The sequence below is a fragment of the Cucumis melo genome, chromosome 6 (assembly GCF_025177605.1).
Source record: "Cucumis melo cultivar AY chromosome 6, USDA_Cmelo_AY_1.0, whole genome shotgun sequence".
In the NCBI taxonomy this organism is placed as follows: Eukaryota; Viridiplantae; Streptophyta; class Magnoliopsida; order Cucurbitales; family Cucurbitaceae; genus Cucumis; species Cucumis melo.
Window position 1 is genome coordinate 126,861 of NC_066862.1, and position 27,581 is coordinate 154,441.

Below are 27,581 nucleotides of genomic sequence, written 5' to 3' on the forward strand. Positions count from 1 at the left end.
TCTAACTCTATCTTCTCAGTCTAGGACAGTACTCTTTCTTTGACAGGGAATTCTATTCTTACTCAACAGAAGAAATCCGTTGATTCAGTAGGGGCAGTCAGCTAGATCAGTAGGAAGGAGGCCTCCGAGGAATCAAAACTCTCAAAGCAGGGGAAGGAGTCCATTCCCTCTCTCTTGAGTAAGCTAGGGGAGCAAGAGTCTTCCTTATCGGTTGCGGAAGAGGCTCTTTCAGTTGAAGAAGAAAGGGTGGTAGGGTCTTTCCTTATGCTGGCATTTCTAGAATCAGGCTTATACGCTGCTTTCCCTAGAGGTACCGCATTCCACTTTCATCATCGGATAGTCGGACTTCCAAACCTACTAAAAAGATGAATTTCATTTTGAGTAGGCGAGACTGGTCCGGAGGCGCAAAGAATTTGCGAATAAAGGGCTCAATTTGAGTTGAATTTTGATCTATATTACCTTTTCATAAGTACTCCTTCTCCTAGGGCTCCGCTCCTTCGTAGTCTTTCCTATATCTTCTTTCTTTTCTTCCTTAATCATTAATCCCTTTCTATGTCCGTCTTGCTGGTCTCGCTTTCCTTCCTGGGTGAGCACCGTCTTGTCTCCTTAAGTCCAAATAGCTCGACTCTTAGAAGATATAGAGGAAGAGTGCCAATGCTTTCTCAAGTCTGATTAGAGGGGTAAGAAAGAGCCCCTCAAAATCTCCTCAGTGACCTGACGACCTCTTGTCTTTCATTATCCAGTTTTCGGTCCCAGAAGCAGTTAGTCGGAGCCTAGTATGAGAGTACGGATGCTAACAAAGAAACTTCCTTCGCAAAATTCTTTGCCCCTACTCGCCTCTACTATATTCTTTCATTCTCTTTATTCAAAAAGAACCTTCAACTGCAGCCCCCCCAGCCCCAGGTGACGAAGGCTGATTATTCCACACCAACAACTAAGGATGGTGCGTCCTCAACAGGTGGTACTTTCCCTGTGGAGCATTCCAACTACGAAAGAAAGTGGCCTATCAACTAGCTCTAACTCTAAAGGCCGAGGAAAAGCTAAAGAGAAGGACCACAAGGAGGCACGTGATAGGGGATTGATCGGGCGAGGAAAGCCTCAATATATAAGCTGAGCAGCTTCCCCTTCTTCCATTTCATAACTCTTTTTTCTCTTTCTCTTAAATGATATGAACTTCATGAAAGTGGTTTATCAAGCTCTTCTAAACCTCAAAAATAAGACGAAAGAGTTTGTTAGGCAAGATCAAAGTCATAATTCAGTAATTTCTCTTTCTCTTAAATACTCGCAGCTACGCACCTTTCTCTTCAAAAGTAGAGGTGTGCATTTTCTTAACACTCTCAATTAGGACAGATATTACAAATACCAGAGATCATTCAACCTATTCCCCTGCTGCCCCCGATCATCTTCTGCGCCTCGCCTCAATGAACAAAGGGTGGGGGGCGCGTCTGTCGACTTTCTTGCTTCGTACGGGCACCTCGCCCTCTAATAGTAGAAGAATGAACTCAATTTTCCACTATTTTGAGTATAGAAGAAGACGAGGCGGTAACTCAAGTCTTAATCCGAGGCCGCCACTAGGCCTAAGATAAGATAGAATGGGGGAGTCCGAGCGAAGGGCACTCATCCTATCACGATGTTTCAACTAGTGAGGACTAGGATCGACCAGAATTGAGCTTTTCCTTCCCGGGCGTCCCAGAAAGATAGGCTGAGTCCGTTAAAGAGAGATCGTAGGGGGACAGATCTCATAATTTCCGTCTTTCATTTACTCAATCCTTGTTTTAGTCTCCTTTGGTTATTTCACTCTTATTTATTGAAAGGCTTGTCTTCTCAAGACCTTCAAAGGAAAGCATGGATCCCCCTTCCACCCATCTCCTTTCTTTCTTAGACTTCTACTTGATTGATAGTCCCATTTTTCTCTCTCATCAAAGGGGACGGAGGAAGTCCCATCATAGGGACGCCCTTTGTTCAGTTCGACCAGACGAGGATCTGGTTTTGTGCCCGTGCAGACCTTTCCGTAGAAGTTTCAGCGTAAGCGGCGCAGGCCCCCCTTGAGGTTGAAGGTTGAGATACCGCTCCGTTTTCCTTAGAATTCTTTCGAACCTCACACCCCGATCGCCCACCCGCCTTTTGCTTTGGGTTTCAGGAATCTTTCCACCGCTACACGTGGGAGAATGAAGATCTCATGAATGCCCTAGTGGCGGCCTCCGGCTTAGACGATCTTATCTTGGGCTTTCTTTTTGAATCAAAGTGGAAGAAAGAGCTATTTCACACTCATTTTTGCTTTGGCTTTCCTTTTTTTCGGTGGATAAGTTCTTGTCCACGTTGGGAAGTCGGTAAAGAGGTCTTCCTCATAGAGGGCATACAAATACCCCCTGTTCTCGCTCATACCCTATTAAAGAGCCTATATTCGCCCCTACCTAAACTGAGAATGATTACCGCTCCCCGTGGGAAAAGGCGGATTTGGCCTTCCCCCCCACTTGCTTCAACCCAGAAAACCAGGTAAGAGGGCGGTTTGAGTCCTCACATCTTACCCCACTAGGTTCAGAGGCAAAACCCCTGCTCGACTAAGGAGGTCCAGGCTAGGTTCTTTTTTCTGTGGCCGAGGTTGATGTCGGAAGTCGCTTTCTTTCCTTCTATTCTTTCTATTGATTATGCTGAACGAGTCAAATAGCTAACTCGGGATTCATCAGACTAAAAAGTCAATTCAGTCAAAGGACTCGTGCACGAGGGACAAACTTCCCATCAGCATCGGATCTATAACGAGAAGGCTGCTCGATGAAATTGAGTCTGAAGTTCAGGAGTGCAGACGGAGAGTTGTAGCAGTTGAGTCTTAAGTAAAGGAGCGCAAGTGCAAGAAAGAGAGAGAGTGAGTTTTACGAACGAGAAGGCGGAGTAAGGAGTTGACACCGCTCGCTCATTCTACTTAAAGTCAGAGGAGGCGCAAACTAAGCCGCTGCTCGAGCCCACAGGAGAGTAATACGGGGATCGACTTCCACCTAGTTGGAGGAGCCATAGCTCTTGCTTTTTCAGCAGTCCTTGCAGTGTAGGATGAGAAAGAAGTTCTTCGGTAAGCGCGTCATCGACCAACAAGGCTTATAGCGAGCCCACTAAACTCAATTTTCATCCAGCCTCCGTCTGCTAGGGAAGAAAAAGAAGACAAGACGATTCATCACCTAAAATAATGAAAGGAAGAAGACTAGAAACTGAAGTCAGAATCGAATGAGAGAGAAGAAAAAAGGTCAGAGGGAGAAGTAGCTTAATTAGTCCTAAAATCAGTACGAAAGCCTATCCTTTAAACCTACTAAAAGGAAGATTTCATTCTCTTCTTTCTTAGCAGCTCTTTTTTTTTCTCTTTAAGACTCTTCATAACTTTCTTTCATAAGAAGAATCCTCATTCTCATGAACATTTTCTCATTCTCTTTCATTCTCTGTATCGGTTAGGAAATAATAGGCTCGACCCACGGAGCGGTTAGAAAAGCGAACCCTTCCAGAAGTTAGAGCCAATGGGCCGCATAGCACCACTTGCTTAGCGCCCTAATTCTATAACCATCTGTTGAAGAGTCTTTTCCTTTCCTACTAGTATGCCGCTGGGTCCTACTAGTATGCCACGGTCTGCTTCCCTAGTCTTAGCGGAAAGCTAGCGATCGCCAATTCTTTTTTGTCATTCTTCTTTGTTCATTGAGGACTTCTTAGATTTCGGGTCCTTTTTGAGTCCTCCGTAGAGCTATTGCATTTCCGACCATAAGAATCAGAGTCGTAGCCAAGCTCTGAGACTATTGTTGCTAGCATTGGTGCTGACGATATTGGGGATACCCCGGCTAGCCTTGGACCGGAGCTGGGAAGTGAAGCCCCGATTAGCAAGTAGCTTCCCCTTCTACCCAATAGGCCCCCGCTTGCCCAAGCCCAAAGGCCAGATGAGCTAGAGGAGAAGCACGATGATGAACCGACGGTCTTTTTTTCAAAATGAAAAGGCCAAGAACTGATCCTAGCTCGGTCACGGGGACTCCCCACTCTGATATTTCTCTCTGTCCCTATCGAGAGTCTTTTGAGACCTGGATCGATGTAATGCCAGCTTGAAGCTCTGTTCTATGCCCGCCCTCTGCCCATAAAGAGATGTGGTACCTTTCACTCAGCTTTGTCAAAAACTTTGATGCAATGGCGAAAGGGTAGAGCAGCTTCAAGGTCTTCGGCAACGAGTGAAAGGTTTCTTCATCGATAGTCGGGACCCTCTGAATTCCACTAACCCGGTCCGTGGTAGCTTAATTTCTATAATCTCAATCAACGCTATTTTCCGATCTGGATTTGAAGGAGGGTGGGCTTGGACCACCACAAGTCTTCCAGCCCTTCTATCTATCCTCGTGCTGATTTGATTCATTCAAGATATTTGACCTTCCCCATGGCGAAGACCTATTCGTGGAAGAACTAGACTAATTAAGCTACCACGGACCGGTGGATCCCCGATAGCTTCATCAGTGGCTGCAGTGGTCTCGTTATAGTTGAGGGAGGCTGCTTTTTCTTCTTTGCAAAAGTAGTTCTTTCTTTCGAACCATCGGCACTCGTGTACCATTCATTGCATAGGTCGAGATTGACTACCCTATTCTGATCACAGCCTATTTTCGTAGCCAAAAGGGAAGGGCAGAGGGGATAACTGACTCGATCAGCATTTTTTCCGTATTTTTGAGGTCAAGATAGGGAAACTTCCACATCACATCTTTATCCCTTGATCAATTCCTCCATCCCAAAAATAGCTCTTAAGCTATAGTACTTTCTTACCTATTAAGAATTTGGAAGTCGATTCAAAAGATTCAAAGCAAAGGTTCGCTCCTGCTGACTTAGTAAGCCGGGCTTCGAAAAACAGCTCTCGAAATCGGACTAAAAGGAAAAGGTATCCTATCCCCTAGGTGGCAGAGCAGCCTATTCTATACTCTCTACCAGCTGATGAAAGAAGATCCTAGTCTTGAACATCATACTCTTTTCTTTGAGAGCAGAGAGCTCACTTCACTTTGCCCATCAGATCCTTGAGCTAGTAGCTAGTTAGGGCTGATATTACAATCAAGGAATGAGAGAGTTTCATAGGTGACTAGTGTAGAGAGAGGTTATGAAAGAGACCGACTACGCGGTTAAGGCTGTGAGATGGATAGCCTTGCCCCGAGAGAGGCCATAGGATAGAGTCGAACCGACGATGCTCTTCCAGCTAAGTTGTCTGGCCTGAGTCCGTTCACTGAGCTCCGCAAATTCTTTGCTCCTGGTGGTGCGCTTGCTTATGTGTGCTGTCTACTCTTTTTTGGAAGAAAGTTTCAGCCTAGTGGAAGGCTCAAAGAATTTGAGATGCCTCCGGACGGAGAAAGAAAGCCTATCAAAAGGAGTGCTTTGAACAAGATCAAGCCTAGGTTATCTTGGTCTATGTGGAAAGCGTCCCTCCTTCGGACTTTTTTTGAGTGGAAAATCTCTTTCGCAAATTCTTTGCTCCTAACGTCTGCAAAAAAAAGTAATAGCTCATAGTCCTTCGGACCGGCTGGGTCCTCAATGAACCTCAAATTCTTTGAGCCCTCCTACGCGTCCGAAGCCTTTGTTCATCTCAAATTCTTTGAGCCTTTGTTTTTGGTTCTACGTAGCTTAATTAGCTCATTGATAAGGAGATCAATCAAATGGAAAGCTAATATGGAAGGCGTAGAAGGAGTCTGAAATCCATATTCATCGCAAATTCTTTGCGCCTTTGTTTTTTTTTAGCTCATTGATAAGGAGAACTGATTTGATAGGAGGACTTGTTAATGGAACTGATTTGATAGAAGGCGCGAAGCGAAGCGACTGGAAAGGTGCGAAGGTACTCGTAGTTTCAGATATAGGAGAGGCGGAAAGAATTTGCGAGAAGAAGCATTAGATTTTTTGAACTTTTCATATTCAACCACTCAAAGGTCCGCTCCCTCCTTTACCTCCTACGCGACTGGTAGAAACTAGGGTTCTTTATTACAAGGATAAAGAGAAATAGGCCAGCCATTCGCCGAACCATGGATGAAAGCCTCTCATGCCCTTTGAAAACTCACGAAGGAAAGACAAAAGCCTCCTTTCTTTTGTTCCTGAGTGCGCCTTGTTATGGAGATTGAACTCTTTCCGTACTTCTAAAAGGAAGAGCTTTCTAGCTTCAGGTGATTCAAACAATATAAGGATGCCTTGGTTAGGCTGAAACTTTCTCTTCCCTTTCGTCCTCCCCTCCTTCAACGGGGACAACCGACGGAGCGGTACATCCCGCAGACAAGAACTGCTACGAAAGAAAGAGAGAGACGGGGCCTTCTCTTCTCTCCTCCTTACGAAAACAACTTAGCTAGAAAGAACTAAAACCAAGGAAAAGAAAGCCCTATCTTTTCTTATGTGCGTCGGGACTGATTTATGGAATGAATTTCTTGGACTGATTTATCTCAAATTCTTTGAGCCTTGTTCCAAGAACATCGATCATTAATAGTCGCTTCTCAAATTCGTCAATATTCTTTGTCAACTCTCATATAGATTTCGCCTGTCCTTTCTAGCCTTGATTCTGCTTTGCTCCTAGCGGAGGCTCAAAGGATTTGAGTCGCCTCCTCCTCGCCTTTCAGTCGAGCCTCAGTCCTGATTTATATCCATATTAACCTGTCCGGAGTCCGAAGGACTATCCATATTAACCTGAGCCTTTATTCGCAAATTCTTTGCGCCTTTGTTTTTGCTTTCAGACTCCTAACGGAGCAGTCGAGTCTGATGGAGATTTTTGCCTCCGGGTTTCTTCCCCTGGGAAATGAATGAGTCAGACGGAGTCCTTTTGACCTCTTTTATCCATATTTTGCATTTTTGACAGGTCCGAAGGCGTAGAAGGAGTCTGAAATCCATATGAACCTGAAAGGTGCGAAGGTACTCGTAGTTTCAGATATAGGAGAGGCGCAAAGAATTTGTGGAGAAGATTAGACTTTCAACTCAAATTCTTTGAGCCTGTGGAATGAATGAAAGAATCGAGCGAACTAAGCGCCTAGAAAATCAGGGGTTCTGACTTTGGCAAGTATCCCAGTCGGGTAGTCAGCCTTATCGAGAGTTGGCGAGGGTGAAGGAGTTCAGTCGACCTGGGGCATCCGCTGATGGATAAGAGTTTCCGTCGCTTTAGTTGTTGCAGGAAAGCTTAGATTCATAATCTCGTGAATTCTCATAATCTCCATCTCTTTCTCACAAATGAAATCGGGACTGACGGGGCTCGAACCCGCAGCTGGAGCCTTGACAGGGCGGTGCTCTGACCAATTGAACTACAATCCCAGGGTCAAAGAATTATCGAAGTGTACAACATATCTTCTTGAAGAAAAGAGCTGAGTTGCGCCTTCCCCTATCTTTGAAAGGCATATTTCTGAAAGAAAAAGAAAGGATTAAGGCCTCAAAACTCCCAGAAAGAGAAAGCCTATGTCTCACTGAAATCGGAATCAGTCAGGTCTTGAGTAGGATGTTGCGGAAACTAGATCCGCTCTTCTTCTTGAAGAAGTATGTGAAAATCAGTCCTTTTGTTTCATAAGTAGTTGGCTGCACCTCATCCGTTGAGAGGTAAGCTAGATCGTAACGAAGGCGTACTTATGTACTCCCACGTTGTGAATTCTACGGTTTTTTGACTCTCTTTTTCTCTCTGGAAAGAAAGAAGTCAAATTGCTCATATTCCAACAAGCAAATCTGACGCTCGAAGAAGCGTGAACCTACTCTTTTCAAAGGAACCTACTTAAAGGAAGAAAAGGCTAGAAGCGAAGATAAAGGAGAGGAAACCTACTTCAAGGAATAAGACGACTACGGAGGGGAGGCACTACTCAACCTACTAAATCAAAGAAAGGAAGAATTGCATTTTTGATGCCTTCTACTAGGCTTTTTCTTAGCGTTAACCTACTATTTGGAATAAGACGATAGAGGAGGCGCGAAGCGACTGAATAGGAGTGCAAGTGCAGAGGCAGATAAAAGGAAGAAAAAGAAGAATCTCCTAAAAAACAAGACTGAAGGAAGCTTCTACATTTGAGTGGAATGAAAATGGAAAGCCTATCCTCTCGTCTAGTTCCATCTTTGACTTAGTGGAAAGCGTCCGTCCTCAGTCGTCAAAAATCCATATTAACCTCTCATTGAGGACCTTTATTTTTTGCTTAGCGGACAGGTCCGAAGTCCTAGTCTTTTAGTGGAATTCGAAAAGAATTTGAGAAGCTCATTGAATAAAGACTTCCTTATCCCTTATTAGGATTAGGAGTGCAACGAAAGAAATCCATATTAACATTAGGACCATATTAGTGGAATGAACAAGTCCGGAGGACCAGTCGCTTCTCAATATTCTTTGAGCCTCTCATTGATAAGGGACATATGAATCTGTCCGGAGGACGGGTTAGTGTCCTTATCTAATGAGCACATTTCAAAGGCGAACTTTCAGTCGCTTCTCTCTTTATTTATTGAAAGCTCAACTCCTACGGAGCCTCTTCTGAATTCCACTATTCTTTGAGTTCCATCTTTTCTACATCTACATTCTGAAAAGAAAGCCTATCCTGAGTAAACTCTGCTGCTTTAACCCTTGAGAAAAAAGAGTGAGCGCTGACTGAAAGAACTTCTCATTCCTCCGATCGATCTAATTCCCTTTCGGCTAGGGCCTCTCTCTCAGTTACCTCTTTTTCAGGTAAATCCTTTCTACGAACCCACTCAGGATAGCTTCCCCTTACTCAATCGAGACCGGATTCCTCAGACTTTGGTCTCGTCTAGTCTAACCGTAGGCTTTCTCTTGATTTTGATATTGATAAGATGAAAGAATCAAAAAAAAAGGGCAGGCTTCTCTTCTGCAGCCACTTATGAAACTGAAACCGCATTCAAATTCTTTGAACCCTCCTGATTCCGACCCCCTTCTTAGCTCTCGCTGGTTCCCTCCTCTCGTAACAAAAGTCCTCAATTTCATCGACCCTTTCGTGTACTCTGTCTGAGGAAACTGAGTTCTGGAAGTCTGATTCTTCCCTTCTCTCCAACTAGGTAGGGATCTGACCCTTCTAACCCTCGTATTGAAATAGTTCTTCTACTCGTCTATTGGGTTTCTTCTTTTCTTAGTTATCAGAAAGAGAGAGAAAGCAACTACTATTATCCACGAGAAAAGAATGAGGTTATGGGCGGAATGCTTCATTCTCATGAGAAGCCCTTAGCTACGGGGAGAAACCCCTCTCTTTCACACCTCTGGCTGGAAGTCCTGCCGATTTCAAGCATCAAAATTCCATTCCTCTTGAGATATTATGACCCGCCTCAATGAGGGTCTTCCCCTCTCGGTAAAGCTGCTGATAAACCGCCCCGTGGGTGATCTCGACTGATTCAATTCATAACCTTCAGTAGTCGAGCTACTTTCTTTGTTCCACTCCCTTCCCTATCTATAGAGCATATTTCATACCTCTTCCGAGACTGATTAGTATTGGGATAGACTGATATTCCTCTAACTCTTGCATCGGCAACATCGAATTCAAGGGATGACCTCTATTGACTTATTTGACCTATCAAACCGCTACGTGGGCAACCGGAAAAAGAAGCGCTGCTTCCTTCGCTCCTACTTAGGAAGGATGCTACCGCGGAGTGGGACTCTTTCACTTATCATTGTGATAGCTAGGGAGGGGCTAGTCTCCTATTGTTCTTGCTCTGAATTGGTCCTTTCGCCTGGGGCTCCCTATCTTTCTCCCGATCGAGCTACTCGTCCTCGACTTCTTAGTCTTGTTCTTGCTCTTCTACTGTATAGAGTCCATAACCTTGACAGTTGAGATATATATTGACGCCTAACCTGTCCTGGGCCTAGCCCGCGAAAGGGTTCTGCTCATTTGACCAGACATGCCTTCGGGCTCTGGGTACACTCTTCCGAATGAGACTGAGATCAACTGAGAAAGGCTCTGCCCTGCCTTCCGCTAAACTAGATAAATGGATATTAGATCAAAAACGAGAGAGGGATATCCCACTATTCTCAATATAGTAAAGTAAGGCGGAGAACTCTTGTTCATTGGAGTGCGGAGGTTCTTCCCTTCAGTCAGAGTGTGGGGACTGAGCCTGTAGAATGATAAAGAGAAAAAAGTCTTTCCTTGAGTTGGAAAAACCAACGCAAATATCATATTGACTTTGTCTCGCCCTACTTCTAAGTCTCGATAGAAAAGGTTGGAGAGATTTCTTCAATTCTCTCCTTTCTAAAGCAGGGCAAGGCCCCCAGAAGGCGCTAAAAAGGTGGGGGAACAAGAGTTCTCACGATAGTCAAGAGAAAATGTAAAAGAAAGCAACGATTCTCTCTTCTTAAACAACCTATATCCTCCACACTGAATCAGCATTTGATAGATTATCCAACCCCGAGCAATCTTAGTTATTGGTGGGGGTTCGGTCCGTTAGCAGGTCTTTGTTTAGTCATTCAGATAGTGACTGGCCTTTTTTTAGCTATGCATTACACACCTCATGTGGATCTAGCTTTCAACAGCGTAGAACACATTATGAGAGATGTTTCAGGGGGCTGGTTGCTCCGTTATATGCATGCTAATGGGGCAAGTATGTTTCTCATTGTGGTTCACCTTCATATTTTTCGTGGTCTATATCATGCGAGTTATAGCAGTCCTAGGGAATTTGTTCGGTGTCTCGGAGTTCTCATCTTCCTATTCATGATTGTGACAGCTTTTACAGGATACGTACTACCTTGGGGTCAGATGAGCTTTTGGGGAGCAACTGTAATTACAAGCTTAGCTAGCGCCATACCCGTAGTAGGAGATACCATAGTGACTTGGCTTTGGGGTGGTTTCTCCGTGGACAATGCCACCTTAAATCGTTTTTTTAGTCTGCATCATTTACTCCCTTTTCTTTTAGCAGGCGCCAGTCTTCTTCATCTGGCCGCATTGCATCAATATGGATCAAATAATCCATTGGGTGTACATTCAGAGATGGATAAAATCGCTTTTTACCCTTATTTTTATGTCAAGGATCTAGTGGGTTGGGTAGCTTTTGCTATCTTTTTTTCAGTGTGGATTTTTTATGCTCCTAATGTTTTGGGGCATCCCGACAATTATATACCTGCTAATCCGATGCCCACCCCGCCTCATATTGTGCCGGAATGGTATTTCCTACCGATCCATGCCATTCTTCGTAGTATACCTGACAAAGCGGGAGGTGTAGCCGCAATAGCACCAGTTTTTATATGTCTCTTGGCTTTACCTTTTTCTAAAAGTATGTATGTGCGTAGTTCAAGTTTTCGCCCTATTCACCAAGGACTATTTTGGTTGCTTTTGGCGGATTGCTTACTACTAGGTTGGATCGGATGTCAACCTGTGGAGGCACCATTTGTGACTATGGGACAAATTTCTCCTTTTCTTTTCTTCTTCTTCTTTGCCATAACGCCCATTCCGGGACGAGTTGGAAGAGGAATTCCTAATTCTTACACGGGATGAGCCCGTCCTCCGGACTGACGGCTTTCCTGACTGAACTTTTTGTTCTTGGACTGATTTATGGAATTTCATTGTTCTAAGAAGTGCTAAATTCTGACACAGAGTGAGTCTTACACCAAGAATGAATTGACAAGCCGATTTTCTAGTTTGCTTTCTTTCTATAGCTTAGATAGGGAAAAGGAGAAATATTCCCCACTTATCTATTATCTTTCTAATAGTAGTTTCAGGAAGAAGACTATAAAGGAGATAGGCCTTCTCCAACCCTACTTAAAGTCAGCTAGGCGCAAAGAACCATAGGCTTTCTTCGCTGAGAACCTAGGATCAACCCAGATCCATTGAGGCGGATTAATTCATCAAAAAAAGTTCAGACGAGACTGCTCCGTTAGGATCTTTGAGGTCTGGAGGACCCGTCCGGAGGAGTTTCCATATTAGCTTTCCACTAAGTCAAAGATGGAACTAGAAGATCATTGAATAAAGAGAGTTGAAATAGAAGAAAGATTTCCACAAGATTCGCCTTCCTCAGCTTAAAGACCGGATGGTGCGCCCTCAACTTCCGCAACTGCTAATGCCCTCTCGAACCGGGAAGGGATTCTGAAGGAAGAAAGTGGCCTCAGAAGCCCGGCTTGCTATGACCCGTGAGGTTCCCCGTTCTGGAGCCTTTCTTTCGCCTAAACCTCTGCTTCAACTGATCCTGATTCCACCACCCAGACCCGAAAAGACATGGAAGGATAGAGCCGATATACCACTCGTCATCCTATGGTTCGTGGGAGACTTCCTTTGAGTCTTGGTGTGGAGCACAGATATTCTTCTTTTCATCTGAGTTCGGGAATGGGACATCTTTTCGTTCGACCTCTCATCCCTCTCGATTTGAAAGAAAGAGCTATTTCATCTCTCTCCCCCGCGAAAGAAAGAAGAAGATATGAAAAACCTTTGTTCTTCAATCTGATTTTCACCCTTTATGAACTTCGTTGCACTCCTTTTCATTTTCAGGATAAGGACTCGCAAATTCTTTGCGCCTACTCCGCCTCGCCTTTCGATAATTCTTTGATCCTCTCCTATATCTGAAACTACGAGTACCTTCGCACCTTGAAGATGAATATGGATTTCTGACTCGTCCTACGTAGCTTATCCAATTTTCGTTCATTGATGAAGCTTGAATCTTGGACTCCTTTCAGTCGAGCCTCCGGACCGTCTGAAGGACTTGTTTATATCCATATTCACTTTCTGGGAGTCTTCTGGCTGATTATTGCAGAATTTTCGATTTTGGGCATGAAAAGGAGTAAATCGAGTTTGAGCTACTATAAGTAGACTTTCTCAAATAGGGAAAGTGATTCTTTCTTCCTTCCAGTTTCCCAGGAAAAGAAAATGCAAACCCCCTTTTATCTATCCTCCATTTTCTCATTCAGGTCTCGAAAGGGCTTTACTGAGTTGACGAGGTTAGGAGCGAAGCAGCCCTATAGGGTAGCCGATCGATCGGCAGAAGTAGCAGCTCTTTCTTCAGTTGAAGTCGCAGTTCTTCTTCTTTCAGTTGAAAGAAGCTTATATATTGAATCTCGTATATTCACTATTCTAATACAATGAACAAAGATTCCCAATGAGAGAATACATAGAGGTACGAAGCGAGAAAGAGGAGAGGGAATATCATCGGTAACAGAAAGAGGAAGAGCCCAAGAAAGGTTAGAAGCTGCTCGGACAACTATACTGGATCTCCCCACTACGCGGTATTCTTTCATAAGTGTGATCATTATCAGTCGATGTTGCCGAAGAGGAAGAAGATCTTTCCTAAGCTAGGGAATAGGGAATATCGGTAACAGAAAGAAGAAGTTCCGTTTCAGTTGAAAAAATCCTGAGTCAGCCAGGCAGAAAGAAAGCCTAGGGTAGCTGTCCTTGCAAATAGAGGTATAAAGAAGAGGGAGCTCGCTGCCTCCTCTAAGCGGGGACTGAGACTGCCGCTCTGTCTCTTGAAAAAGCTATCTTTCAGTGACATAATATCTAAATAGAGGTTAGACCTCAAGCTAGAACAAGAAATAGGAGGAAGCTAGGGAAGAGAAGAAGAAAGTCAATGAACAAGGATTACGGCAAGTCTGAACCTAAATAAAAACGACTAATAGGGGAGGAGCGGAAGAATTTCATTTTGATGCCGACTATCCATGAAAGAGAGAATGAAGGAAGAGGTTTGAAAATGTGAAAAAAAAGCATCATTAGTCATCCGTAAATATTAGTGGAATGAACAAGTCCCGCAACTTCATGAATATGGAATATTTAGTGGACGAATATGGAATAAATAAGGGTCCGTCCGGAGGTTATGAAATAGCGAGACTGAATCAATGAACAAAGAGAAGCGACTGGAAAGGAGTGCAACTCAGAAATCTCTGAATTCATGTCTTAAGCAATGAATCAATGAAGAAGGCGATCAGACTGATCCTTTCTCGTTTTTCTTGCTAAATCTGACTTTTTCGAATCTTTCTATATAACGATAATTGAGTGAAAAATCAGGCATTTGACTTGAAAAATTCTTTGAACCTCTCTTTATCCGGACCACAAAGTAGAACTCTCATCAAAGTCTGTTCATTTCTTTGATAGGCTTGATTCTTTCATTGCGTTTTCCCGTCTTTTTTCTTGCAAAATGGTCCTTTTTCTCATCTTTCTATTTAACGATAATAGAGTTCAAAATCAGGCATTTGACTTGAAAAGTTGCTACTTTATAGGCCCAAAACCTAGCTTTTTGTTCATTTTCGCTAAGAAAAAGAAGAAATTTCATATGTCAAAATCAGTCCAAGGCTCAAAGAATGATCGAAAGAATGATCTTTGCGAGTGGAAGAGGTTCGCTTAATATGGAATCTTGAGTCAAAAGGACGGGCATCTCTCTTTGTATTTGTCTAAAAGGAGTCAATGAACAAGGAATTGAATAAAGAAAGCGAAAGGACTGAATGAGAATATTTTCAGGAGCCCTTCAAATTAAGAAATCCATATCAAAATCAAAGAAAGGGAAAGGGCTCCTCTCCTTATCAGTCGAGCTGCCTCATTGACTCCTTATCAGTCGACTTTCTGCGAACCTTATCAGTCGAGCTGCCTCATTGACTCCTTATCAGTCGACTTTCTGCGAACCGGTACGTGGTAGTTTCATTGCTGCTTCGCTCCTTCGTCGAATCTGAAAGAGTGGCTTCGCCCCTTGTAGCTTGCTTTTTCAAGACTATTACAAAGACCTACGGCACTACATAAGACTAATCAGGAGGGGTTCTCATGAATATGAATTAAATAAAGCAAACCGAGGGAAATAAAGAGACCATGTTCCCTGCGTGCGGGAGTTCCCTTTCTCTTCGAGTTCTTGTGTCCGATGCTTCATCTTTGATCGTGAGATAGGGAGCGCTGTCTGAAAGTTATAGCTTGAGGTTGCCCATCTACCTTCCGGGTCAATCTTCCTACACGGTATCCTAGCCTGATTGAAGAAGCAAAACAAGGCGAAGATTAATGTAATTGAGCAGAAAGGGGAAGCAAAGAAGGATCTCGCAGGATCTACACGAGACCAGGAGCGTACAAGGAGGGGTCACTGAATATGAGACCGCATTTCATATGCTTCCCGAGTTGTAGAGTGGAAGGGGATGATTACGCGATCCCAATAAGGGAATGAGCGATACCATAAGATAGGGAGTCCGTTCTTGTTGAAGTAGCAAAGCTTATATTCTTCGTTAATTCAATCATTAATATCAATAATTCCCAAACTCACTTCAAAATAGTCTTTGCCAAAGGCAGAGGGACGGACGCGCTAGGGCCCCATCCATCGACCTAGGAGTCCCACTACGCGGTTCGAGAAGTTCTTCCATTTCATAATAATCCCTCTCTCAAAGAATAATCCCAAGTTTATACAAGGGAAAAAAGGGTAGATCTGATCTCCGTCCTTCAAGAGTCAGAACCATCAGTCAAGCCCCATCTCCTAACCCCCGATCCCAACCGCTCCGTGGGGTGAGTTCTCGCTTCCGAATCAGGCAGGTGTCGAGCTTACGATTTCAGGCCACTTCCTCTTCTCTCTCCTTAACTCTCTCCTCAAAAACCGCCTTTGGTCGAGGGCTAACTTCTTCCTTAAGAAAAGGGATTTGACGTTCTGAATAAAAACCCGCAAACTCAGGATCTCAGGACGATCAGCAAGTATTTAGGGGCAAAGAAGGAAGGTTCTCTCACAGGGGAGTTTCCCTATTTCTCGTCGCTTAATCAGGCTGTTCCGGTCTTTCTTGTTCTTCTTCTTGTAGCCGTAGCCCTTGATGCTCTTGTTGATGGATTTCTAGCTTATTAAAGATCTATATCGGGTGTAGGGAATTTCTCTTGACCTGCCTGGAAACTGGATTTATTGACTTTGACTTTTCCCCCCCCCCTTGCACTTCTCCTTTATCGTCTGATTCCCTCCTACGGAGTTGTCTTTCTTCTTTCTCTCTTCTTTGACTACGCGGCAAGGTTCAATGAAATATGATGGACCGGTTAAGCTTCGCTTCTAGCCTGACTTTGTCTCTGATTTATGGAACTAAAGCTAGAGCCACTTCCGCAACAAGACCTCTTTGCGCCCGCTACCGATCCCACTCTGATTCCGAAACTGAGAATAGTACTGAGTTCAGGGCCAAATTCAGGCTTGAGGCTAGTTCACTCCTCTCCCTACTCACTGCAAATGAAAGATGGGTTTCAGGAATGCTGACTCAAGATCGAATACGAAGACGAAGTCTGCCGAAAGCAATAAGTCAGGATACCAGGTGGGGTATCTCTCTCCGGGAAAGGCCAAAAGCCAATCCCAGGGGTCTCACGCGCGTGAGGCTGCTGGATGCTTCAAGTACTTGATCAACAAGGATACGAATGAGAATAGGGACCTGTAGGTGCCGCGACTGCCCTCGTCAGTCCTACTGATCTCAATTCCGTAGTAATCGCCTATGCTAAGAGCAAGTTGGAAGGTAGAATCCCCACTTTCTTTCTTGGTTATATAAGAGAGAAAGAAGAAAGACAACTCGAGGGGTCAATCTCTTTTTTTCATGACTTTGGGATTCCCTTGAAACCGCAACTTCAAGGGCTGCAAGAGATCCTTCAACTGGAGCATGGATGACTCAACCGCTACGTGTCAACTCAATGAACAAGGGCTTGATCTTTCTCCGTCCGCCAACTCCTTACTCCGCCTTGCCGTAGGTCTCCGCGTAGTGGGCCTTTGGCCTCGACTTTGGGGCGGGTAATCTTTTGTCTGACTGAGGCTCCAAAAGAAGATTCAAGCCTTTATTCGCTCTTTGCGCCTCCTCTTGTTCTTGAGTTGCTTAGAAGGAAGGAATCCATAAAAAAGTGATAGAAGTTGAGATCATCAGCGAAGCGACTTAAGAGGAGTGCAAGTGCAAGGGGGGGAGGCGAGAATCCCATAAAGGATAGGTTCTCTTTCGGGTGCAAATAGAAAGAGGAGAGGGACGAGGGCGAGCCCTTTCTCTGGCTCTTGCATAAGTGCTTGAAGCAGAAGTCCTTCGGTCGATTCAGTCTTTGAATTGCCCAAGCCCGCTTATATTAGAATCTTCTTTCATTCATTCATGAAATTCCATATTCTTTGAACCTCGCGCCTCCGATAGAATGGGTGTGGGGATTGCCGCTCGAAAGAGAAGAAGGGCAGAAGGCAGACCTGGATAAGCGGAGTCACCTAAAGGAATCGTCCTCGGCAGTTCCGGTCCTCGCAGTTTCAGTATCCTTTCCGCTTGCTGGAAAAGTTCTTCGATCGATCCTATCCCGCCTCATCCGTCGGCCAATTGCCTGCTTCTTATACTATTCACTATTCAGTCAATCCTTCCGCTCAGACACATTATCCCTTCCACCGGTGTGCCTTTCATGAGAAAGATCTCGAAGAAATCAAGCTCCAGATGAGTTTCATGCTCGCAGACCCTTTCTTTTTTATGGGTGAGGAACCGCGGAGTGGGGCTGGAGCCTCACCATATGAGAGGGGAAGAGTTGGCTCTCCTGAGATCTTGAGATCGGGATGCTCATATGCTAACTGATCTTCCCTTCAAAGATTTCTAATTCCCGGTTCCCGGGGCAGGATTTGTATTGTACTAGGCTTTATCCTAATTCAGGAAAATGAGAGGAGATCCTTTACTGGTACTTATAGGTCTTTCGTTAACAAATCGGAATGAGATTCTTGGGAAGCCTCATTATAGACCAAGGAGTTGAGGCGAAAGGTTTGAGTATGAGTTCGGAAAGCTCGATAGCTAGAGATCCCCACGTAAGGGCCAAGGCAAAGAAAAGGTGAATATGGATAAATCAGTCCAGAGGTCTCGAAATGAAAGACCTTCGGACGCTCAAAGAATTTGAGAGGTCGAGACTAGGCGAGATATCTTTTTCCAAGTCAATCAAGAACCCCATAGAAGGAAAGGCCGCAACTGATCCTCGAGGATGACTGATCAGCATTAAGAGGGACGGCCTCCCCAGAAAGGCATCGTAAATCAATCCATCTCATGCTGCAGATGAAAGGTTCCACATCCTCTTCTCTTCATTCCTTGCCTCTGACCTTCCCGAGATGGATGATGTGACCCTAGTGGATTCTGACTCTTATTCAATGGGACAGCCCCTCCCCTCTTCTTTCCAGTCCACCCGCTGGGGAATCCGCAGCACCCATAGCAGTTCTTCTTTTAGCCCGTCCGAAGGACTCCTATCTCGCTTTGCGCTCCCCGTAGTAGGAGTCTGATTCCTTGCCGTAGGTTAATATGGATTTCTTTCCTTGCACTCCTTCACAGTCCTTTCGCTTCGCGCATCTGGACCTTTGTTTTTGGAGTCGCAAATTCTTGTAGGACCGTTGTCGGAGGATCCTTCCTATGCTTCCATTTTGAGAGTTTTCACTCCGTCAAAGTTCTTGAAAGCTATGAGATTTGGGACCTATGTTGCACAAAACAAGATCGGAGGATCAGTACCTACAATGTCGGAAGATTAGTACCAAGGGCTGTCAATTTATTCTCCTTCTCATTCCTCCTCAAAGTAGGGGTCATGCTCGTGCGCGTGTCCTATAAAAAGCTCTCCCAATATTTCTTTTTCTGAGGCTTCCGCCTGCTTTACTAACTGCGGGAATTCATAAAAGAACTGTGGCGGAGTGAAAAAACCTTTCTGTGTAAACTTCGAGAACTACAGATATGTCTGCTTTGCCTTGCTGCCTTCGTCAAATTATGGGCCAAATAGTGTATTCAGGTTCGTCTGAATAGAGTGTTCTGAAGATGGGTGGCTGTTCATCCTTATTTATCTCCTGTGGTTTTCCTCTTTATTTGGAAATTGGGACGATGGCAAACTTGAGTCAATTTTTCTTCCCTTTAAGGCAGTATATGGTACTATGACCTTTTGCCTTTGCCATTTATCCCTTTTGCTGCTCTTTGTATTATTCCTCTTTATGAGAATTAGTGGTCTTTTGTCTTCAAGTCCTTCAAGAAAGAGTCAGGATTCTACTTGCTTGGAAGTCACCCTTTTCTCGACAACTTTGAGGGAATTCTATCTCAAGACCGGATCGGGGTTCTCTACTTCAGAAAAATGCGCCGCGCGCATACACATAGCGGAGTAGAAAGTTGCGGCAATTCTTGCAAGATCTACTTCAGACTTTGTTTGAAACTTGAGTGGTATTAGTCTCTTGGCGAGAGGGCTCTCGGACTTTCGGATTTCATGGGGTACTTTCTTTCCTATAAGTATGATAGGAAGATTTTCCTTCTTTATGAGTCTTCTTTCGTATTTGGCCTCAAGTCTGCTTTCTTGTCCGTCGAGCAGGGTGAGTAGGGTCTTTGGGTTTATTCCTTGCTCACTCTCATATTTATTGGATTCATCGATGAATTCATCTATGACCCATAGGTCGAAGAAGTCATTGGCGCCGGAGAAGTCATTCTTTCTGTGTCCGACGGAATATATTCTGAGTCCTGCTCTTTTGAGTAAGCTTATAAGGAGGCTCTTTTGTGCATTTGGTTTTCCATAAACAAAAAGCTGTCTGGTCTTTAGGCGCCTTTCAAAGAGTAGGTTGACGGCTATCCAGTCGATGGCTAAATATTTTTCCTTGAGTTCCTCCGGTAGATATTCCCGGGGCCACCCCTTTCGTTCTAAGAAATTGATAAGTATTTCCATGGGGGAGAGCTTTCTTCTTTTTTCCCGCTGCTAGTCCTCCCACAGACTCTGAATGCTATTATACTTATTAAGTAGCTGGCTCGCCATTTCGGGATCTTTTCTGAAATCAAAGAATTCTTCACATTCCCTGAATTTCTCAAAAATTCTTTTCGTCCTATCCTCCTTTTTTCCTTCTCCTTCCTTCGTTATTCTTTTGTGGTTTTGGCAGGCTCTTACTTGTTGTAGAATTTGATCTCTAGAGAAGTGCCCCCAAACATAGGGTTCCCTGTCTTCCTTTGTTACATATTTACAGATTGTATTCCACGCCTTGTGAAAGGAGACCTTGCACTCTATCCCCTCCCATTCTGGAAAGATTTCCCTTATCTTTTTTCTTGCGCTCTTCCTGTGAGCATTCTCATGAAATACAGCTACATCTTGGTCTCTTTCCCCGTCTCGGTCCTTCTCCTGTGCTATTATTATAGCCGTACACTGGAAAATAGCTTGTATTCGGGAACTGATCTCCTCGGGCTGGATCTTCTTTCTTTCTCTCCCCTTCCGGATTTGGATAGGGTTATGAGAATGAATCTTCTTATCTGAATCTGAATCTGAACCTCTTCCTTTTCTTGCTAAACTCTGAGCACAGCCTTTTGCTTGCCCTTTTGGATTTGTCCTATTTTCTCAAGACTTGATAGAGTTTTTCTCTAGCAAGTTTCAAGTTAAGGAATGCTTCTATTTTGGGCGGAAGGTAGCGTCGAAGAGGGATCTCTTCTCGTTTTTCCTATCGTCTTTCTTTTCCGAAACCTTAATCTAAGAAGCTCCGGAATACTGAAATCTTCCTAAATCTAATCTAGTAGGGATCGGGTCGTCCTACTATTTTTTCTAGGGATCACTAAGAAGAGAAAGAAAGAAGCCATCTTGGCTGAATTTGGGGAGTGAGGCATGGGAATACGCTCTTTCATGCCCTATCAAAAAAGAGAAAGAAATGAATCAACTATCGAGAATAAATAGCTATTCAAGCCTTTCCCCTTGACTTTCTGGATAGGGTCCTTCTTATCTGCCCAGTACTCGCAACCTAGGACCGCTAGAAAAGCCCAAGCAAGCTAGGTGGCAAGCTTTTCTACGTGAATCACTAGTAGAAGATAGATCCACACCATAAATTGAGTAGGAAGAGTCTTCTGCCACATCAGAACTTGACTGAAAGCAGGAAGTAGACCAGCCGAGCCGTCTTCAGCCTTGAAGAGTAGGAAGTGAGCTTCTGAAACTCAATGAACAAGGGCTTGATCTTAGCTTTCTTCTTTGCTTGACTTCTAGACATTAGCAAGAAAGAAGTTGATCCTATCAATCTCGATGAAAAAGCAACTACTTCCCTACATCCATCCCGGCTTTCAAGCATTGAAGGATTCCTGCCCTCTTGTACCGCTACGTGGGTGACTCATTATGTAAAGAATACCCTTTTTTTTCGACTTTTTCAGGTCTCGAGCCTCAACTCCTACTCCGCCTCTGAAAAAACTGGTAACTCCTCCCCCGATCACTGAATACCCATTGACTTTGAGCTTTGTCTTTCTTCTGAGAATAGTACTTATGAAAAAGAGAGAATGATAACTCTTCCGAAAGAGCACCTATGAAAGGGAGCCCGATTCCTATTGCTTCTGAGAATCGTACTGATCCTACTTCTTCCCTTGGAAACTGGGACTGATTTCATACCGCCTCAATGAATGAACAAGGGGTATCGGTCAAGTAGCTTCTAACCTCTTCCGATTCTACCTTGCTTCTTTTGTTAGCCTATGATAGCCGATCCATATCGGTCCTTCAATTCTCATGAAAGAAGACTGATCGCGGCTTCCTCTTTATTCAATTTCTTAAGGGTCTCCCTACTGAATTCCGATTCTGAGTCAACTTCGTCTTCCTCTTTTTCTGGAGGCCGGATAAGAGCACCTATCCAACTCGGCCGGGGGAGCCTATTGATGGAAAACTCATTCCTGGGATAATAGCGGGAACCTCTCCTTCTCCCTCTGGTCTCGAGTCTATTCTATTGCATGGAAGACTTTCTTCCCACTAACCTAAACGGGGAATGAAGGAGGAAGTCGTCCTCTCTTTGACTTGACAGTCTTTTTTCTGATCTCAACTGAAAAAACTTCTACAAATTGCCTTCGCACATTTTGACTTGTTCATGAAATAAATAGAATAATGGCTTTCTAAAGAAAGCTATCCAGATCCATTGAGGCGGAAGAATGGAATTTGGATGCCTCCTACGCGAAATGAAACTAGAAAGGAGAGGTCAAATCTTCATTCTGCGGTTTTAGCCATTGTCAGACGTCCCGATCGGGAAATCGGTAAGTAAATAGGTCTTGGGCAAAGACTAGCCTATATTCGCCTTGGGACGCCAACTGAGACTGCAACCAGGAGATGGAGATCCTTCCCTTCCGCCAAAACGGGGACATCAAAATCCTCTTCCCGCTACGTGGGGTCGAGCTACTTTTGACTATCTTCATGCTACGGGGACTTCCCCTCTTTTTCTCGCTGCTGATACCTGTCCGAAGGACTGATTTATGGAACGGAAGCTCGTCTACCCGCTTGAGGTCCGTCTTTCTTTTGTCTGACCTCTTTCCTCATAGAAGGAGAGGTTCTTTTGTTCTCTTTTTGATTCATGCATTGCAACTCAATGAAAAGAAGTGGGAAAGACAAGGACTGAAAGACCAAAAGCTGCTCTTCAACTTATGCCGACTCGGCAGATGAATGAAAGACGGTCATTGGCTAGGTTCTCTTCCCGCGGGAAAAGGTCTTTTCTTTGGGCAAGTCCCAGATTAAGGATGCCTTGGCTCTTCTTGTCCTTGAGTGGAAACTAGCTTTTCATAATCAAAGCTATAATTTCATAGAAAGAGAAGAAGACATACCTAAAAAGGGCTAATAGGGGAGGCTGAGACAAATTAAGCTACTTCGGACCGGAACCTACGGCAATTCAATCTTCTTTGAACCTCCGGAGCGGTACAAGGCACACTCTGGACGAACTCCCAAGAGAAGAGGCGAAAGGCTCGACCCCACTACGCGGTGAGATGGCTACGGGAGAGTTTACGCAGTTGTAATTGATAAGTTAAGGAGAGGGAAGAGGATCAAGGCTCTACCAATCATAAAAAGGCATGAATCTCAGATGAAGGACGATGAGGACGAGGCGCGCCCCCCCAAGAACGGAGGGAAAGGTTGGTCTATTTAGAGGGATCCGCTGTCTCGGCTGAAAGGGGAATCACTCCTCAATCGAAGGGAGTAGGGGAAATGGGAATCCCTTCTTTTTCACTCAGATACCTCTCAGGGGGCTAACCGCAGAGTGGGAGTGGAGATCCGTTCTCGCTTTAGGCAGCTGAACACACATAAGAAGATTGACTCTTTATTCAATGATCGTCTAGTTCCATCTTTGCGCCTTATCAATGAGGAAAGCCTATCCTCAGATTCTGATAGTGGAATGAATGAGGTGGTATGGGCCGAGGACCTTTTCGCAAATTCTTTGCTCCTAGCGTCAATAATCAGCCAGAAGACTCAAAAGGAGGTTCTTTTTTATATGGATTTCTGAATTTGAAGGGCGACTGAAAAGGTTCGACGAAGGAGCCTGAATGAATAAAGACTCAATCAAAAAGAAAGTCATGAGTTTCGGTCTTTAATGAGACCTAGTGGAAGGATCAATGAAATATGATTGATGCCAAGAAGAATGAAATGGAATCAAGAGGTCCAAACCTTGTGAATAGCACAAGTCCAAGAAAAGTTTCAGTGGAATTCTCAGAAGTCCGAACAAGTTTGAGTGGAATGAATGAGTTTCGGTCTTTAATGAGACCTATCTCAGTTCTCATTCTCTTGTTACAAATGTTCGTGGAATCTTTGATACATTCTTATTGGGTCTATAATATATAGGATGAAAGTACACGGAAGGCTTCGAACCTTCTGATAGTGGCCTGACCACGCCCCCTTTCTCTCTGACGAAAGACTGAGTATGAAAGAAGCTACCTCCCACTTTTCATACTCATATGAGGAGGGCTTCCTCCGGTTCCGATCTTGGGCGAGACTCCTATTGAGATCCGTGCCTGCCTTTCGATCCTTCCCCTACTTTCTAGTTCTAGCTTATTCCTCAACTGGAAGAAGAGAGACTTCTGACTCTGGAATACGAAAGCTTATCCTTCGAGCTTATTAGTTATTCGTTAGAGAATAATCTACCCTCAAAAGTAGCAGCATACCCATATAGGTCCCGAACCACCCTACTTGATCTTCGGAGTGATAGCGCGAGTCTCCCCCTTTCCTCAACGGATTCCACTGACCCTAAATCCGATCCTTTCCCAGATAAAGAAGAAAGAAGGGAATCTCCGAGCTTGATAAAGCAACTCATCTTATCTACTTAAAAGAGGTTCGCCTATCCTTTGTATGATTTTCATCAATATTCCAATACTAGGAGTCGACTAGCTCTTTCATAGGCAATTGCCTTATGATAATTCAGGGGCTTTACCGGGTGAGGAATAATAAAGAAAGTCAAGTAAAGTAGCACATCACGGAAGAAGAAGAAGAGGTTATCTTAGATAACGAGGGCCTCTTTCATCTGCGGAAGAGCTAATTCACAGGAAGAAAAGGATCAGACTACTACTGGGCGAAATCTCAGAAATCTCTGAAAGTTGAAGAACTTCTGCCTTTACTTACCTTCGGTACCGAGGAAGACTGATCAGCGAAAGATGCTCCAGTGGAAGTGGAACCAGCACCCTCGGATGTGAGAAAGCACTCGAAATCCCACTCCGCGGTTCAAATTCAAAAATGTGAGGAAGACCTCATTCACGCCTGAGCGAGTAGTCCCCGATTTTGTTATTGAGTAGACCGGGGAAGCCATTTTTCTCACAGAGAGTCAAGCAAGGCAATTCTTTCTGAGGAGTTGTCTTTACACCAGGTTTTTCCTTTTTCCAAAGTGCTCTTAACCCGAAGAAGGTATAGGAAGAAGGGGATGCGTCGGCCGGGTATCTGTATCCCGACGAGTAGAGTCAGGCAAAAGTAGACCGCTTGGTCAGTGAACAGCAGTGGTCCAAGTACCCAAGGGACCCCGCCTCTTTAGAGGGGATTGAAAAGTGAAGTTCAGAGCTTAAGCCAGGGGTTTTTTTCTTCTACCAAAGCTTATTCTTCAGCTTCTTCTCCTTCTGCTTCAACCCCAGAATCGGGGAGCCCACGTAGCGGTTTAGGTCACGAATCTCCCTCACTTGATCTTCTATTCAAGCAAGTGGAGGGTGAACACATCTTCTAACATAGGATTTTCAGTCAGAAGCCTGGTCATTCCAACTCTTTTCGAATGAGTCCTCTGACTTGGCAACTGCGATTTCGCTTTCAATCTTCATCTTCCGAGGAATCTTTTCAAGCAAATCCTAGGCTTGAATCTTTCTGCTTGGTACTTACTACGATCTCACTGTGAAAATCAAGGGATTGACGTGATCTCATTCCTTCAACCCGGATTCAAACCCTGTCACATAGTCTATTTGAACAAGTGCGGGTCTTAAGCTGGCATTGAATTAAGAACTCTTTCCCTTGAAGAAGAATCTTCCCTTTCCAGGGTGGTATTATCCGTTGAAGAAGAAGAAAGAGGAAGAAAGTAGCTTTACCCTTTCAAGAGGAGGATAGGCTTTCGTAGTTATTTTAGGTTTGAGGCCTAGGAGGCGTAGAAGGTAAAGGAGGGAGCGGACTCTGAGAATCTTGAATATGAAAATCAGTGGAATGAATGAGTCAAGAGGACTGGTCCGAAGTCAGAAAGAGAAATATTGATTTCAGAGTCCCATAACAAGTCAGGAACCTACGGAGCGGAATATCAAGCCTATCCAACAAGAGAAAGTCTCTCCAGGCGCAAAGAATATTGCGGAAAAGAAAAGAAGCTCATTAACGATAATGAAAGAAGCTCAAAATGGGAATTTTCATCTTTGTGCTAGATTGAAGACTCAAATCCAAGAATCCCATAAAATGCAAGGGCTCGACTGATAAGGAGAGCAAACCACTTTGAAGCAACTTTTCATGAAAAAGATGTAAAAATTTCTCTATTTTCGTTAAATAGAAAGATGAGAAAAAGGACCATTTTGCAAGAAAAAAGACGGGAAAACGCAATGAAAGAAGAAAGCCTATCAAAGAAATTCACAGACTTTGATGAGAGTTCTAGTTTCTGGTCCGGAGAAAGAGAGGAGAAAGAAAGTCTTTAGTTTCAGGCTGTCCGCTCCGGGGTAGCTATCTTTCCAAGCAGATTCAGTCGCAAGGCTCCTAATAAGGGAGAAAGTCCTTCTTTCAAGGCTAGGCTACGCTCCTGGATCCCACTCCGCGGGCGAAGCCCCCCGAACCCACCGCTCCGCTACTCCGCTCCGCTTCCAATATTGAAGGGCGAAGCCCCCAGCAGCCAGATCGATATGGCCGACAATGAAAAGCCGGACAAGTATGATAGGTATTCAGCAGCTATGCAGTCAATGCCCACTACGCGGTCGAGCCTCTCCTCCTGCAGCACTTGCACTCCTCAACAGTCTGCACTCCTTTCGCTTGCCTTCGGCCCTTCTCATATTTCATTCATCCTCTCCTTCCTAGCTTGATTCTGCTTCGCTCCTCTTAACTTCACTACTTTTGACTTCGCTCCTTCGCACCGCCCCGTGGCTTTCTCTCTGAAAAGTATGTAATATAAGAAAGAGTCTTTTCTCATCATAAAAACCTCCTACTACGATTCTTTCCTGCTCCCCTTCCTTGCCTCCAGTGCATTGCGGGCAGGACAATGAAAACTGACTAAGCCCTTCTACCCTCCCTCATTACTCTGAGGAATTGCTTGAACTGCTAGTGAGAGATGGAATAGAAATGATCCTTTATCTTCTTGTAAAGGAAGGACCGGTCCGTGCTAGTTTAATTAAGTCCTTCCAACTCATCCTCTTTGGTCAGGTATAATGAACTCGGGGCTGATTACTCTACTCTACTGCCTTAGCTAGAGGTCGATCGGCCCAAAACCATACTCTATCGAAGAAGTGGATTCCGAATAGTATATATACTGACGATAGGCAAATCCAGCCTTTGGGTTAACTCCTTCTCTCTCTGGACGTGGAATAGGTCAAGGTTGAGGGTAGAGTTAGCGGTCCGTGCTAGTTTAATTAAGGGAAACCCCGGACGGAAAGAGAGATAGAAAGAGAGTTCGATCCGAAACATAAGAAGGAAAGAAGAAAGGATTAAGGAAGAAGAACCTACTAGAACCTACGGCAAGGCGGGAAGCGAAGCGACCTAAGATGTAAATCGAAGGAGTCCTTCGTCGGAAAAGATCAAGCTATGGACCTGACTCAAAACTTGCGTCTATTTGAACCTCAGAAAAAAAAGTAGGTCTTCGTCCAGAATTGAATATGGAGAAAGAAGATTGAGTTCCATTAATCAGATCCGAAGGACGGTTCGGAGGTATAACTGAAGTAGGCCCAGCGGCCCCCTCTCTTTCGGCGGGATAGGTTAGAAGAAAGGCGGGATTAGGCATCCCTTTCAGTTCTCGCAGTAGCCTGAGGCGGTAGCAGGAGTCCTTTGAATGATGAGAAGATTGAAAAACCTATCTTCTTTATCCATATTCAATTCAATCTTTTCTTCTTGCGCCTCATCCTATCTCGGCTCGAGTAGCTTTCTTTCTTTCCCCATAGAGCTCTTTATCACCTTTATCTCCCATCTATTTGATTTCTGACTCCTGAATTCAAGCAAAAAAAAGGGCGGGTGGGGAAGAGACCAGAGAGGAAATTCTTTCTTTAACCCCCACGTAGCGGTTTCCGGATCGAGAAGATTCCCCAAATTCTAAGGACGTACTCCGTCCGCCCCTTTCTCTCTCCGGTACGTGCGTCTTTCATTCTTCGAAGGTCAAGTCATATTGCATTGAACCCTCTCCCAGGATCCCGAGACGATTAGGATCGATGCGGACCGATTCTCTCTTATTAAAGTCAAAAAAGGATACCTCTACCTGATTTAAAGGACCCGAGCGAGGCCAGCCATCATTTGCCATTGAATGCGGTTCCCCATCTGATCGAAGCGAGGAAGCGTGTGGAATCTTCCAAATCTCGATCTCTCGATGCTAAGGATCTCAAATATAAGAAAAGATAATCA

At 44.4% G+C, this 27,581-nt stretch overlaps 1 protein-coding gene across 1 annotated transcript; it reads left to right on the plus strand.

Annotated features, from left to right (window-relative positions):
- The first annotated feature begins 9,822 nt into the window (after positions 1–9,822).
- On the plus strand, positions 9,823–11,543 carry LOC127149930 (cytochrome b-like). Its single transcript, XM_051086329.1, has 2 exons — positions 9,823–9,839; positions 10,253–11,543. Exons 1-2 carry the CDS (start codon positions 9,823–9,825, stop codon positions 11,406–11,408), a joined length of 1,173 nt encoding a protein of 390 aa, XP_050942286.1. The 3' UTR covers positions 11,409–11,543.
- Positions 11,544–27,581: the final 16,038 nt, after the last annotated feature.